The sequence below is a fragment of the Polypterus senegalus genome, chromosome 1, assembly GCF_016835505.1.
Source record: "Polypterus senegalus isolate Bchr_013 chromosome 1, ASM1683550v1, whole genome shotgun sequence".
Classification (NCBI taxonomy): Eukaryota; Metazoa; Chordata; class Cladistia; order Polypteriformes; family Polypteridae; genus Polypterus; species Polypterus senegalus.
The window spans coordinates 147,601,976-147,619,332 of record NC_053154.1 but is presented as its reverse complement, the minus strand read 5'-3'; the positions used below and the strand labels follow the sequence as shown (position 1 = coordinate 147,619,332).

At 35.3% G+C, this 17,357-nt stretch overlaps 1 protein-coding gene across 1 annotated transcript in view; it reads right to left on the bottom strand.

Moving 5' to 3' along the window:
- Positions 1 to 356: 356 nt before the first annotated feature.
- The window catches only part of rasa2 (RAS p21 protein activator 2), a 142,721-nt gene continuing 125,720 nt past the window's right edge, over positions 357 to 17,357 (bottom strand). The window contains exons 19-24 of the mRNA XM_039760217.1: positions 13,837 to 13,943; positions 13,310 to 13,392; positions 12,834 to 13,042; positions 10,239 to 10,342; positions 9,839 to 10,028; positions 357 to 3,824 (exon numbers count right to left, since the gene is read on the bottom strand). Coding sequence (XP_039616151.1) covers positions 3,785 to 3,824; positions 9,839 to 10,028; positions 10,239 to 10,342; positions 12,834 to 13,042; positions 13,310 to 13,392; positions 13,837 to 13,943 — 733 coding nt within the window. The 3' untranslated portion in view covers positions 357 to 3,784. The remainder of the gene's footprint in view (positions 3,825 to 9,838; positions 10,029 to 10,238; positions 10,343 to 12,833; positions 13,043 to 13,309; positions 13,393 to 13,836; positions 13,944 to 17,357) is intronic.

Sequence of the window (17,357 nt, the reverse complement as noted above, 5' to 3'; positions counted from 1 at the left end):
AACAGCTGGAAAACAAAAAAAAACAACAATGTTTCTAAATGATAAAAAATTAACTTTGCTAGTTATAAATTGCACAAAGGTAAAGCATCTGTACCTTAGTAGTTATTATATATCCTTCATTTAATAGTAAAAGTACCCATTCACTTCTGTTCCAGTTTTAAAAGAGTTCTGGAAGCCTGAATTTATTTATTTATTTTTTTATAATCAGTTACCTGTATCAGTGAATTCCAAATATGAATCTAAGTAAGAGTCGTCACAGATAAAGATCAAAGAAAAAGGTAGTGCATATATTCCTTAACCTTCATCTTACATGGGCCAATTATTTCCATTTTAAGGATAAACTTAATATCCTTAAAATCCCATCTTCAAGGCACATATAGCATTTTAGGCAGACATATTACACTATCCCTATCTGAGATTTGTTTTTTTCCCCCTTGGTATAATATAAAAGCCTAATAATGGATGTCTGACTGCAAGCATGCCTACCAAGTAAGTACCAAAAAGCCTGAGAACTCTTCTCACTTTAAAGACTAAAATGAAATGAGCCATGATTGCAACAGTAAAAAGATCCTCTTGCACGGGGCACAGAATGTTTTAAGCAATATTCTGCTGTTATTATGAAAACTTTACCTTCATAGGCGAGGGCATGGGTTTATATATATATTGCAAATGACATAGTAATAAGGCTTACTTCCTGGAGCTGCTGGTAAGCATCAGTAGAGAAGAATAAAGTCATGTCTGAATGAACCTGTGAATGTAGATGCCAATGTTCAATCACTCAGTCAAAGGCAGCACGTAAATCCCTATGCTGTAACATATAGAATATAATAAAATCACATGCTGGTATTCCATACATTGCCTTGTAGAAAACCACACATACTAGGTAAAAAAATAGAATAAATTTTGTGATTCCAGTAGCCTATTTGTTTTTTCTTTTTGAGGGAACTGACTTTTTTTATGCAGTAGGCAAAGAAGGATTCACGATTATTATATTTATTAACAAAAGCAAGCAATAATTTATAAAAATAGTTACACCGTAATTTTAGGTTAGAACATAGTACTTAAAGTAAAGCTTTTTATATTTATATTGAATGTGTTATGTAAAAACAATTTTGTATTTTCTGATCTAATATAAATAAGCTTTAAACAGGTTTAAGATTAATAAAAAGTTGAAGTGCTTCTTTTAATTTCTCTGCCAGTTCAAAAGCAACTAAGGAAAGCACTGGCAGTTTATAGGATTTAAAAATATGAAACACACTGCATCCATTGCTACCAGCTGACCTTGTTGGCAGAGGCCACAATTCTACTTTTAAAAACTGAAATGTATTACATCCAGGGCCTGAGCATGCACACTTGTGCCATATTGCATTATAGTTCTAAATCGATGCAAAGGCTCTGAGGGTGGAAAATAAACTGAGCTGCACGCACTACAGAACCGATAGAATCTCTTACATTATGACTTTATTCTGACATTTTGGCAAAGGTCAACTGCAGCTTGCCAAGTGCACTTGTGAACTATACTGGAGCATATTTCAGCAATTGTTCAAGTTATGTAGTGAAATTATTTTAAGTCTTTTAAACCTATTTCCTCAATTCTTGGGTACATTATGCTTGAGTCTGAAAACTAAGGGACCCTGTTTCACTAGTTATTTTAATATACTTGTCTTCTGAATGATGTTATGCATATGAAGTATCTACTGCATAGTAAAGCAAATGAAATTATTGGAGTTCAAAACAAGAGGAATATATATTGAATTTTATATATATGTACTGTACTGTATATATGGATAGTGCATCATGAATGGACACACTGCTGAAGAAAACCTTTGCTGCAAGGCAGGAAGGTTTTACTTCTTCCATACAGCACATAATTTGAAATTCAGTTGAAGCAAACTATTTAGACATAAACAACACTGCCACGGAGCTAGTGGAATATAAGCATTAAACAATTATTAAATGCTTCTTTTATAAACATAAGTGCTTGACTATGGGTGGAGGCTAATAGGTTTCCTTTCCAGTTAATACGATTACTAAAGTTCAAAATATAAAAAACATAACTTGTTTGCTGATTGCCCTGCAATGCAGGCTGGTGCATACAATCAATCACTGTATATGGCTGTCCAAAATTGATTAAATGCTATTGAGATAACCCTAACAAGAATATCTGATATGGTTGAGGACCAATTTCAATAAAGTATGTCAATTAATCCAATTAAGAATCTGTAGTGTAACTATGCCCACTGTTTTTTGCACATTTATATGGGGCAGTTAATGCACAAATACCATGGCATAATTTGAACATAATGATAAAACTACACTATGCTATCTCCAAAAACAATGAGGGACTATTAAAAAACAAGTTAGTTATAAAAAAATCTAAAGAATTGGCTTCTAAAGAAGGTTTAGTACTACACTCAAGCTGCATTGTCACTTAGCAATAATTAATAAAAAACAAAAAAACTTTCTAAGTAGAACTTTTTTTTTATGTGGATGTGGAACACTGATGTTTATCTGTTCAACAAACTATAACAATGAAAGAAAATAACATTTTGGCACATTATCTGATGGGTCAACTACTACTATACATAGATGTTTTCAAATCTCAATTTTCTGTACGATAACTTTAACTTGGCACTTAGCGTAAAATATTTGCTCACAGGAAGGTAGGTGCAACATTTTAAATTTAATATACATTTATCACTTTTGGGTAAACAAATTAAAAATTTTGGTCTAACCAATTGTATAAAAATTGTGTGCCATCTCAGGTAGGTTTCTTTTACGTAGTTTTGAGAGAAATCTATATTAGCTTTTAAATGGCTAGAAAACAGCATATTACCACCAATGGCCTGAATAACATAAGCTTATTCTTAAAGCAAATATCCACAGAATCCATTTAATCCTTTTCAAAATGTCACTTCTTAAGTAGACAAAACATGTTTCAAGTTTAAATGACAAAAAGCTCTGCTTTGGCATTAGAAAATGTTATAAAAAATCAACAATATGCAAATACATATCTATACATACAACTACAATTGTTTTTACAGGAGTCAGATCATGTAACTGATCAAAATTAAATAGATACAAAGTATCTGAAAAGTTTGTATTCGGAGTACTCCAAATATCTAAAGTGCAAATTTTGAAATTCAATTTTGTTTTCATGAAAGGAATGGCAAAAGTAAACAATTAAAATAATTTAACACAAATCAGCTAAATCACAAATAAGGCGCATCATTTCTCTTCTCAGTCAGCAACAAATATCAAAAATACACAAGAAAATTGTAACACACAAGCTGTAAATCGAAGCATTTTCATTCCCCTTATAAAGCTTTATATTAAGGCTTCATAATTACTGGCACATTTTAAAATCTTTACTGTAACAGAACATTAAAGAAAACCAATTTACCTTAGCAGCAACTTAGATCCCATTACTTAACAAGACTAATGAATGTGCACAAAATGTCTGATGCTATTTTGTATTTTTTTAGGAAAGTCAAAACAAAATGCATGCCATCTTATATTCAATTGCACTAAAATAAAAGAAAAAGAGCATCTGTCTTATAAAAGACAATTCAATATAAAAAGCCAAAATTCTTAGATACACAACATCCATTAAAGGGAAATCCGGTCTGATATATGGCATTAGATTTAAGCAGAGTTTTCTCTCAGTAGCTGCATTGTCAGTGCAAAATGAAAAACACATTCAGTGTTTCTGACCATAATGGATAGTGGTAGTCATTTAAATAAGGAATTCCAGGTGTCTCCACAAAGGCATAATTCTGCTTCTTCATACAGGATGTAAAAGCTTCCCCACAATAGGATTTTCCCTAAAATAAAAACAATTAGAATGTCTTCATAATGTATTTTTTAAACACACTGAAAAAAAAAATCAGTAAAAATAATGATAAAGGTAAAAAGTATTTCCAGTGATTGTGCCATTTAACAAGGACCTTTCATCTCTGGAGCAAAACAGTTGTCTTTCATGTAATAAACCTAAACTTTACACGATGAGCCTTTTATTTGAAACATAACATCCTGAGACTCACCTAATCTAATTCAGGGTTGCAGAGATTAAGTGGCATTTGAATACAAGGCAGAAATCTTTCTTGTACATGGTGAATGTTCATCACAGGGCCCACAAATGTACCTACTGACGACACACTTCCATGTGGTCATTTTGGAATTGTGAAACAACTTAACAAATACATCTTTGGGGATGTGAGGACAGAGCTGGAATACTCAGAGTAAATGTCCACACAGGCATAGTGAAAATGTCCACACTGCACACAATCAATTACTGAGTGCAGAGTTGAAATCGAGGATGCTAAACCTCTGATGCAGCAGTTCTGACCACCTTGCTAATGCACTGTCCAAAATGAACACCCTGAACACTGACAAGCTTAGATTAAGCTAAACAAACAGTTAAAAAAGAGGTATCATTTTCCAACAATTTCTGAGTGATTCCGAATTTTGACCGGTAGTGCATGTTAGCAAGTACCACCAAAAAAATAATGGTTGTTCTAACCTGTACCTTTGTCAGATATGGGTCTGTTTCCTTTGTAGCAAGTTCAGCTAATTCATGCTAATCAGACATTATCTACCCTTAAACCCATTCTCCCCTGAGATCAAATTCAAGGTTATGAGGAGCTGAACTTGGCAGAGCAGTATTAATCTAATAATTTAATTTTAGAATTGTCTGTCAAAGATGGCAAATCAAGGTTTTAATTATCTATATAACCAAATGTAGACTTAAAATTATCCTGTTGATTGCAATGATTGTGGTACTTTCAAATGGAGATGTGTTTCAGAATGAAACAAACGTCAACTTTTATCACTAATGGTAATGCAGAGAGGGTGAGTTATACTGTATATACAACCAAACCATTTGGGATAGTGCAGGCAAACTGAAAGACCTAATAAGAGCCAAGTGCAACATTTCAAAAGCTGCCAAATTCAGCATCAGGTAATAAACACCGAAATTCTGTTAGCTTAGTGAAATATTCATTTTGACATTTTTGTTTACTTCTGTGTGATTTTAGCAATAATCCAAAAATTCATGGCATTTACATGCCTTTGTCAACATAATTTTTTAAGAAAAGGACACGTGTTTCCTCGATTCACCCCTCTGCTCCATATTTTAAAATTACAAATCACACAATTCAGATACATCATAGACTTTAAGGGTATTTGCATATATATTATTCACACTGTAGAAATAACAGTTTTTCTACATGGTTCCCCCATTTCAGAGCACCATAATGTTTGGGACAGTTGGTGTCACAGGTGTTTGTGACTACACAGTTGAGTTTTATTGTTTCATTAGCGCATGTATAAGATACCTACGCTTGCTTCTACCCTTTGGAGTCTCTAGTTGCCATTGATCAACATGAGGACAAGAGTTGTGCCAATGAAAGTCAATAAAGCCATTATGAAACTGAAAAACATGATTAAAGCCATTAGAAACATTGGTAAAACTATAGGATTACCTCAACCAACTGTCTGGAATATAATTAAGAACAGAGAACTAACTGGTGAACTCAGTAATCACAAAGGGACTGGTAAGCCAAGGAGGACCTCCACTACTGATGACAGAAGAATCCTGAGGATGGTAAGTATAAAAGCTCCAAATGTCTGTCTGATTGATCAGAAACAGTCTTCAGGAGGCAGATGTATATGTATTACAGACTAATATCTGTAGTATATGTCATGAAACATAAACGCAAGGGCCATACTGTATGATGCAAACCACTACTTAGCCACAAAAACAGGATGTCCAGATTACAGTTGGCGAAAAAGTACTTAAAAGAACCTGGAAATTTTCTGGAAAAGGGTCTTGTGGATAGATGAGACAAAGATTAACACGTATCAGAGTGATGGTAAAAGCAAAGTGTGGAGACGAAAATGAACTGCCCAAGATCCAAAGCATACTACCTCATCTGTTAAACATGGTAGGGGTTGGTGGGTGTTATTGATTGAGGCTATATGGCTATAACAGGTACTGGGGCGCTTATCTTCAATTACGACGTAATGGCTGATGCCAGTTACACAATGAATTCTGAAGTATATATAAAAATCTTATCTGATCAAGTTCCAGTAAATGTCTCCAAGCTCATTGAATGGTGCTTCATCCTACAACAAGATAATGATCCCAAACATACTGCTAAGGCAACATACACATTTTTTCAAAACTAAAATAAAATAAATGGCCAAGCCAGTCACACAATTTAAATCTAATTGAGAACACCTTCTATTTGCTGAAAAGAAAACTTAAGGGGACAACCCCCAAAACAAGCAGGGAATTACTGCGTTAAGAGGCTTGGCAGAACATCACCAGAGAAGATACTCAGTTCCTGGTGATGTGTATGAACCGCAGGCTTCAAGCAGTCAATACAAAGTGCTAAATATGACTGCTCTAATCTACCTAACAGTGCTATGTCCCAAACATTATGGTGCTCTGAAATAGGGGGAGCATGTAGAAAAAGCATGTCGTGTTTTCTATATGGTGTGACAAATTTTATGCAAATACCATTAAGTTAAAACCTGCAATGCGCACTTCAATCATGGCTGAATTATTTGATTTGTAATTGTAAACTGTGGAGCAGAGTGGGAAATCAAGGAAAAAAATACCCTTTGGTGTCTGTCTCCCAGCTTCATATTACAAATGTACAAGAAATAATTACGTTAATTGTTTTTTTCTTGCTGGTTTTACCCATGGCAATAGAGCAGTGATCATTTCACACAAACACACACACACACACACATTTAAAAGCAACTTCCCAGTGACTGTTTGCACCTAATGAACCATGGAAGCTCCTGTACGTAATGACTTACTTATGAAACTGAGTGGTATTTCTAAAATCCCAGCTAAAAATTGTTCAGGAGCAAGTCAGACATGTGAAAATATAAAGAAAAATAGAAGGAAGATAGATGGTTCTGCAATGTTTTTTCTTTATTAAGGGCTCTGGTATTATAGTCAATTTAAATTACAAATAAAGAAATGGAAACTTCAAAGGAAAAGATGTTATTATGCTTACAATAAAATAATGCAAAATAAATGCAGATCTTAAGTTAATAAACATGAAATGGATAGACGTAAGAGACGATTATGTAAATGTCTTATATTTTTTAGAATAATGTGTAGAAAAATATATTTCATGATTACAGATCAGTAATTATTTTATAGTAATTAATATGTTGATCTCATAATGTGATAATTTTTTTTTGCATGTACTTTGAATAGGAAATGTAAAAAAAAAAAATACAGGACACAAGTAGGACCTGAAATGCTGTGTTTGGATATTCTACCATCTGTACTATGGTGCAACTGACACAAGCACTGAGATTGAACTTTCTAACTAACAAATGAGAAATGGCAGTAAACTTTCTATCTTTCAGTATGGTTTTCTGCCTCTTAGGGTCATGCAATAGCTCCATTAGTGAAAAACATTTTTCCTTAGGCTGTGTGCCAACAATCAAGAATTTGTTGTCAGTCAGGGACATTATAGCTTTATATTGTATATCACCTATAGTGATACATTCAATTTTTATAACACTGTATAGGTGGCTTTCATACATGTTGCATCTTATGGTCATGTTATATTATTATTAAGGATGCAATTTATGTACCAGTAGTTGGATTTATTTACTGCTGAGGAGATCTTGACGAAAGTCTGATACAAGTGTAGTCTTGAGGAGAGGAGATGGTGTGGAGACCTAATCCAGGTTTTCAAAATTCTTAAAGGCATTGACAAAGTAGATCCTCTAATTCTTTCAGCTTAAAGATGAATCACAAACTAGAGGGCTCGAGTAGAAATTAAGAGGAATTACATTTAGGACTGAAGCCAAAAAAGCACTTCTTAACACAAAGATTTGTAAACAATCTGGAACAAACTTCTAAGACATGTAGTTGAAACAGAAGCCTTGACAACCTTTAAGAAGAATCTGGATGACATATTGGCACAGCTTAGCTCTTAGCTAAACAAATGAGCTTGAAGAACGGAATGATCCCAACTCATTTGTCAGATTTCTTTGGATCAAAATAATGACGACACTGGGGAATTCCGCACCATGTCTAATGACTGGAAATTATGGATTTCTCACATATTCAAAGCTTAATTCATTATTTACAATCTCATAAATGGCCCATGAATGGTATTAATGTCTTCAAGAACAGGAAAGGTAATAACAATTTCAGCAGCTACAATGCAGTCAATGCTGCTTTTTCATCAAGGAGTTTTATTGAAATTTGCAAGATACAGGATTCGCACACCGATAATTCACTTTGGACATAAAAACACAACAGAACAGCTAGAGTAGCTTACATGTTATATGAAAGAACACTTCCAATTAATTACTATCAGGTTTATTTTTTTCAAATGTATACTTACTATCAAACAAGGAGATGAACACTTTCACTTCATTTAGTCAAGGCATGGCTACTAAAATAGCTATAAGCTCTGTTTTGCTGAAGTCTGACTGAATTGCGAGTAAGTGCCACATTTTGCTAGAAGGGGAGAGAAACTCCATAGTGGACAGGTCACCTGAATATGCACTTAAACTTAGAGGTGGAAGTGTATCCATTTATGTAAACTGGTGAGGGCACACAAATACCAAAATTCTTTTAAATCATTATTCTCACTAGATTGAAGATGTTTTTTATTAATTACAAAATCTAAAGAATTTCCTCCACTATTTTGCTGGCTGTGTACACTTTGCCACAAGAAAACAAATTTTTTGCCGTGCTGGGTACAACTTTAGCTTGATGTACATAGAAGAGTGACTAGGCTGATTCCAAAGCTACAAGTAATGAATTAGGAGTTAAAATTAAAAGAGTTGAGCCTTTTCAGTTTAAGCAAAAGGAAATTAAGTAAGAGGACACATGATTTAAGTGTTTAAAATTATGAAGGGAATTAGTACAGTGAATTACAAGTACATGGCGAGATAGCTGAAAATTTGTTAAGAGTAAATTTTACACAAAATTTGGAAGTTTTTCTTCACCCAGAGAACCATAGACATATGGATAAAGAGATCAAGTAGTTTGGTAGACAGATAGAACTTTAGTGACCTTCAAAACTAGATTTCATGTTATTTTGGAAGAATGAAATGGACAAGACTGGTGAGCTTTATTGGGCTGAATAACCTATTCTCATCTAGATTTTTCTAATAAAGTCAGAAAAGGTAGACTTATATCCTGAAAGTTGTTCTCAGTGAGTTTCTAAATACATATTGACATCATTTAATCACTTCTGTACATCTATAAGAAAACTTTACTTTTCCTGGATATTATTTGTCAAAATGTAAAGTACTTCTAACAATTCAGGCAATTATTTGTGATTGTTCAGTTCATCAGTCTATTTACTGAAACGTCCGTTTTGAGTTTTACTGCTACGAGGAGTCAAAGCCTATTATGTCATTGTAGCATAGGAATTAAACCTACACAGGCCGCTACCCCACTCCAGGGCAAAATAGCTCACTCACGATCACAAATGCAAACACACACACACACACACACACACACACACACACATCCCCCACAAAACTTTACACTGGCATAAATTTTGCCAGTTAATGCAACATTCATGGAGACATGGAAATAAAAGCAGAGCTTCCTCGGAAATCTATAATCTGTTTTTATAGATTTAGAAATTGATGTCACTCATGTTTTACTTAAAATGCATAACGACGAGTATTATACAAAATTATTACAGATTAAGTAGGGAGTTAGGCATTAAAACAGTTTTCTTGGTTATGTATAGTAAATGAAGAGCATAAAAATGATTTTGTCTAACTTACACAACACATATATTAAGTAAAACAAAAAATCCTATGGACTCATACTTACTCACTGCCATATGTTGCAATAGTCGATCGTTTCTCTTTGAACATATCATGGTGCTCCTGTAGCTTTTCTGTAACTTCTCGAATACTTTTTAAAGTTTTAAAAGTTTCCCGTGGATCTTCAATTATAAAATTAGAATAATCATCTTGATCTTTCTGTGGACCTTGGTACACAGCTATGGTTGCACAAGCATCTGCAATTACATGTTACACAGCATAAATAAATTTGTATCAAGTTCAAATCATTTTTTTAACTAGTTTATATTTTACTAATACTACAGTTCACTAAAATTTCACACAATATCAGTAAAATTCAATAATTTGTTTAACCTTTAATAACTTGGTTTGGTATTTAAATAACAGATACAATGTATAAAAATATATTTAAGAAAAATTGCGCTTACCCTCCATTTTATGTAGCTTTGAACAGTTTGATATGAATAATGAAAAAATTCTCTCAGTTTCTCTATCGCAATCAATATCAAGTTCAACATTTTCAGGCATTGTTCTACAAGTACAAGAAAAAAAGACACAAATTAGTTTTTTTCCTGTTTAGTATACACGTGTCTGAGTTTCATAATATTACTAATAAATTAAAAAAATGGGCAATCAAATGTTAATTCTGGATTTCAAAAAGGTGTGCTTTGCAACAATTTAAAAATAAATAACTCAAACTACACTTGCAATCAAAATTAGAGTACAAGTTACATATCTGTAAATCACAAAGTCAATGCTTATCTGAGTCAAATGTTACCTCAACATGAAGAGAAGAGGCATATTCTAATCATATTTCACAAGTGAAACTATACCACATCCCAAAATCAAAGACTTAAACAAGTTAATTGAAGAAGACCAGAAATCAAAATAAGAGGACAAGTCTAAGTAGTTCCCAGCTGGTTCTAATCTGGCAATGTCTTGAAAAACCTGGCGACACCAACTGACTTAATCAACATTAGTAGGCATTTTGCAAGATCGTGAGCCACTCTAGGGTAACTGAAATACTGCAATGTCAGGTAGATCAGATGAAGGCTGATGGGAGTGACCCCCTCAGCCATTGGAAGAGAAGCTGGTCATTCCAAGATCATAATTTCTAATATTGAAGCTGTACAAAGAAACAAAGTCATTCAAGTCCTGAAAAAGGCCTGTCACTCACGTAAGACAAATGCACAAGAAAGCAGGATGATACAGAGACTCTCAGTGGAGGGTTAGTTCAACACTGAAGTTGGAATTACTTGCCAATTCAGTGCTGAAAAGAGCAAGAATTTGTCTCAGCATACAGTGTCTTGTTGTCCGAGATAACTAGGACTGAAGGCCCACTTCACAGTGACTAAGCCTCTCATCAGCAAGAAGAATGAAAAAGCTAGAGGAGGAGCATGTTGTTGTGAATGAGGAGAACTGGTCCAAAGTTCATTTCAGTGATGAAAGCAAGTTTGATGTAGTTGGTTCACATGGGAAACACTATGTTGCTGTTGAAATGGGGAAGGACTGAACCCAAAGTGTGTAAAGAAGTCAGTAAAGTTTGGAGGAGAAAGGGTCATGTTGGATATTGTTCCCTGCAGCAGCTACATGGGAAATTGAATGCTAATGTGTATCAGAACCTCCTTCCACAACATGCAGTTCCAAACAGTCAGTTATGCATAACAATGTCCCTTGCCAGACTGCAAAATGGGTGAAGTAATTCTTAGAAGTGACAATATCAAAGTGAAGAAATGGTCTGCCCTTAGTCCTGATCTGAACCTGACTGAGAATCTCTGGAAGATAACTAACGACAGAGTTATGTCAAAGAAACCTGATACAGTTACTGTATTGTGGAAGAAGCTGAAGATGAGTAGAACAAAATCACGCCAGAGCTGTGTAAGAAATTGGTCATGATCTGTGGGCACAGATGTGCCAAAGTCATTGAAAGCAAGGGCCTCTACACTTCCTACTAAAAACTGAAAGCTGTAATAGTCAAAAAGCGTTGCCAAAATTCATTTGCCACCTTCTTTTGCAATACACTTATAATAGTTTTCTAATTTTTATCACTGTAGTTTTTCCAAAATTAACCTTTTAAGCCTTTTTTTCATACCTACAGTTACCCACAACATTACTTCAGCCCAATTAGATGTCCAGTTATGTGCCTTGTGTACTCCAACAATCTACAGACTTGTTATCAGGTTCAGTGACAAATCCACACTGGCCTGCTCTGAGTGGGCTTGTATGTTGATATGCCCTGCACCGGACTGGCATGACATTCATGTCTAGCTCAGTTTTTATGACCCTAACTAACAAAAAGTAACATGAAAAATGAATGGATAACTAAAACAGTACCAGAACTTGTCTTTAAAAAGATGATAAGATGAAGGCTGTTTGGCATATATAAGAAAATACAAAATAACACTATGTCAATAGACACTTATAATTTACAATACATTAAATAATTTTGATTTGAAACATTGCTATATAAATATCATAATTAAAAAAAAGTTATTCATACATCCATCCATCCATTTTCTAACCCGCTGAATCCGAATAGGGTCACGGGGGTCTGCTGGAGCCAATCCCAGCCAACACAGGGCACAAGGCAGGAAACAATCCCGGGCAGGGTGCCAACCCACCGCAGGACACACACAAACACACCCACACACCAGGGCCAATTTAGAATCGCCAATCCACCTAACCTGCATGTCTTTGGATTGTGGGAGGAAACCGAGTTCCGGAGGAAACCCACGCAGACACGGGGAGAACATGCAAACTCCACGCAGGGAGGACCCGGGAAGCGAACCCGGGTCTCCTAACTGCGAGGCAGCAGCGCTACCACTGCGCCACCGTGCCGCCCGTTATTCATACAACAATCTATCAATAACATCCATTATTTAACAACTGGCATAACAGCTACAACCAAGGAAAAAAATGTGACAAAGCTATTTAAATGACACTATATAAAATGATTAGAGGTGAACAGATACACACCCTTTAATAGCAACCAACACATTGCTTGTAAAATGTAATGTACTCACGCAGTACAAGGCTTGCAGCCTGTTTGTCCTTCAGACTTGGCCTTGCAGCAAAGCCAGCTTCCACAGACGTAAGCTGAAGGATGGTAAAAGTTTAGTCTGCCTTGATTACAGCGACTGACTCGGCTGAGAACTTCCACCCACTCATTGGCTTCCACACAATTATTTGCCAGAATATAAAGCCATGATTCCGTATGAATTATCTGAAACATCTACAAATGATACATTTAGGTGAAACATTTTTTAAAATTAGAATATTAACATATTGAAGATAGTCAGTAAGGAGAATAAGGTTTTAATTTATTATTATAATTTGCATGTCTTAATAATGATTCTTACACACTTGTACTCTAAACTGAATAGAAAAAAAAATGTATTGACTACGTGCAGGTCAGTTCACATAAAATCATCATCACTATTACACATTACTGAAGCTTGGTTAGGGTGTTAACATGAAAAGTAAAAACAGTGAAACATACATTTTTCCTGTTAAATGCATTCTCATCCACTTTCTCCACTGCCAGAATATTTTTAATGGGAATGATTTTTAGTGGCTGTTTTCCTGTAATAAAAGAGAAAGAATTTAAACTAACATTTACATTAACTGAAACAAAAAAGGTAGTTTTACATTAGTGAAAATATAGAAATGTATTGAAAAGGTAAATAAATATATTGGCCAGAGTCCTGCCTTCAATACACTACCTGAAATACAAGACAGCAATATTAGACAATAATTGAATTAAATTTATTGGGGCACTGCAATCAACGTTATATAAACAACATTAACAACAACATTTATTTATATAGCACATTTTCATACAAAAAGTAGCTCAAAGTGCTTAACATGTGATTAACATATCCACTTGTAATTTTTTTTTTTACCTTTCTTCCATTAAAAAAATATCAACTTTTTTTTAAAAAAAACTTTAATATAATTAATTTCTTATATTACATTACATCTGCTACTGGAAATGTAAAAGTCATCATGATGATCCTGAATCTATACCTGGATGTTTGTGGTATGTGAGTTCTCTGGTGGTCAGCCGTAGCCACTGCTTCTTGAAGTTTGATCTTAAAAATCCCTTTTTCCCCTGAACTCTTCTGTGAACCTCACTGTTTAAGAGAACAAAAAGATTCTACCTTAAACATATATCAAAAATATACATTTATACTATAAATGTTCACTGTATTACACCTGTGGTCAGTAAATCTCACTGGGCAAAACACAAACAAACTGCTACTATGCATATGTGATTAAGCATTACAAGACCCGCATGTTTGTTGAATTTTATAATAAAATTATCTTTTCAATCAGGAGTTAATGCATACTGGATCAGTTATGGGGGTGGACGGGCTAATTAGGAAAATCATTTGACAAAGGAAACCTTGCAAAAATAAGGAATACAGTGGGAAGAATAGGTAAACAAACCTTTGGGATTACCAAGTTTTCTGCACTAACTGATCAGAAAATGTGATCTGATCTTTGTTAAAGTCACAAATTTAGAAAACACAATATGCTTAAGTTTATAACAAACAATTAGAATTTTTCATATGTTTATTGAAAAGACCCGCTAAAAATTCACAGTGTGCTGTGGAAAAAGTATGTGATACCTAGGACTGAATAACTGTTTCAAACTCCTTTGGCAGCAATAACTTCAAAAAGTGCTTACAGTAGCTGCGAACCAGACCAGCACAAAAAGTTCAGGAGAATTCTGAACCATTCTTATTTTCAGAACTGTTTCAGCTCAGCCATATTCTTAGGATGCTTCATTTAAGCAGCTCTCCTGAGGTGAGTCCAAAGCATGTCTACTGCATTAACACTATAATTACCAGAGCCTACGAAAAAACTCGTAGATCTATCCCACCTTAAAACGCTTCTCACCTCTCCATCAGCGTCTTTTGTCCTTTAACACTAGAATTACCAGAGCCTACGAAAAAACTCGTAATTCCGTCCCACCTTAAACTGCTTCTTAAATCCCTTCACACCTCTCCGCCAGCGCCCTTTGTCTTCTAAATGTGCTGATAAAGAGAAGCTCGGAGCAGCCGGCTATTCCATCCCCCCACCAATTTAGAACGTGCACGAACTTCTCTCAGCTCATGCCTTGATTGAGTATCTGGGAGTGAAGTGGAGTTTTAGAGTGGAAATAATAGATCGTTGTTTGGAACACACGCATTTCATGTCTGTTCCGTTTCTACAGTAATCTGTGTCAACACATTGTTAAAACAGAAACGTTTTTTATATTCTAGTAGTAGATGACAAAATGTAGGCATAAACTGTATAATGTATGAAGCCTGAAGTCCAAATAGCAAAGAAACATTTTCACAAGAATAACACAATTGCACTTTTATATTCAAAAATATAACTGCAGAAACAAAAAGCCGCCTAAACACGTGACATTGACACCACTTTATTGTAACTGCCTCCGTGGCTCAATAGACTCACCCCCCGCTTGGGAATCAAAAGGTCACGAGTTCGATCCTGTGCTCCTCTGTTTTGAGAAGTAAACTGCTCTTAGTCTTACTGTTTTAAAATAAAAGCATACATTAGATTTCAGTATGTAACAGCCGGTGCAATTTATGATCCTTGTAAAGGCTAGCTTTTTTTTAATTCACTTTTCATTCTCTCAGTCGCGTTCAGAATCAATCCATACAACCCCATCTGACACAGCTGTTTTCACTAAAGACGCGCTATAGCTCTGCAGTGTACCACGATGCATACTAACGCCAAACACCCTCAACCCAGGAACATATATTGCACTAATGCAATATTATTTGAAAACGAACAGCGTCAGATCGGGTGTGAATTTATGCAGGAACTGGAAATTCTCTGATGCGGGACCTTCCCCCAGGGAAGAAAGTGCAGTGTCAGGTGCTCATTCAGTGTAATAGAAACCATAGCACAGAGAGGTGTGTACACGGCAACAAGTACATGTGAAAATAAATGTAGGAAGGACGGTCCTTGGGTGTGTGGAACTGTTAATATTTGAATGTGATGATTTTATATAGCACGGAATGAAAATCTGCACTTCTTAGCATTGCACCATGCAAACTGTCGTATCAATAGCGCTACTGTAACTTCTTTCTTTTTCTTCGGTTATACAGGTAGTTTTGAATAAAAGTGCACTTGTTTTGTATATGCAATCATGAAGTGTCTCCCCATCTGCCCGTGGCATTACTTTTCAATACTTTTTGAGCATGCTCAAGCGTGAGCATGCTATAAAAATATTGAAAAGTATAACAAAACAACGGGCAGATGGGGAGTGTCTGATGATTGCATATACAAAACAACTGCTCTTTACTATTCTCTCCTCTGCGTGCCCGAAGTACAAAAGAAACAGAATACAGATCGACAGCTTGCATGGCTCTAAGAAGTGCAGATTTTCATTCCGATGCATACTAAATCATCACCAAATATTAACAGTTCTGACACACAGGACTGGCGTCCTTCCTACATTTCTCACCGTCACTTGATTTTCTTTTTTCAGTTTTATTAAGTGTTCCTGCCAGTGCCCGCATGTTGCTGTATGCTGGATATTTTCACATGTATTGTCTCTTTCTTTCAGGTGTGTAATAGAAACCACAGCATAGAGAATGTGTACATTGCTTCCTTACAGGAAAAGGCGATGGAAACCCGTGCACTTGAATAAAAGTGCACTTTTGCATTATACTTTTACACCAATATATGTTCCTGGGTTGAGGGTGTTTGGCGTTAGTATGCATCGTGGTACACTGCAGAGCTATAGCGCGTCTTTAGTGAAAACAGCTGTGTCAGATGGGGTTGTATGGATTGATTCTGAACGCGACTGAGAGAATGAAAAGTGAATTAAAAAAAAAAAGCTAGCCTTTACAAGGATCATAAATTGCACCGGCTGTTACATACTGAAATCAAATGTATGCTTTTATTTTAAAACAGTAAGACTAAGAGCAGTTTACTTCTCAAAACAGAGGAGCACAGGATCGAACTCGTGACCTTTTGATTCCCAAGCGGGGGGTGAGTCTATTGAGCCACGGAGGCAGTTACAATAAAGTGGTGTCAATGTCACGTGTTTAGGCGGCTTTTTGTTTCTGCAGTTATATTTTTGAATATAAAAGTGCAATTGTGTTATTCTTGTGAAAATGTTTCTTTGCTATTTGGACTTCAGGCTTCATACATTATACAGTTTATGCCTACATTTTGTCATCTACTACTAGAATATAAAAAAACGTTTCTGTTTTAACAATGTGTTGACACAGATTACTGTAGAAACGGAACAGACATGAAATGCGTGTGTTCCAAACAACGATCTATTATTTCCACTCTAAAACTCCACTTCACTCCCAGATACTCAATCAAGGCATGAGCTGAGAGAAGTTCGTGCACGTTCTAAATTGGTGGGGGGATGGAATAGCCGGCTGCTCCGAGCTTCTCTTTATCAGCACATTTAGAAGACAAAGGGCGCTGGCGGAGAGGTGTGAAGGGATTTAAGAAGCAGTTTAAGGTGGGACGGAATTACAAGTTTTTTCGTAGGCTCTGGTAATTCTAGTGTT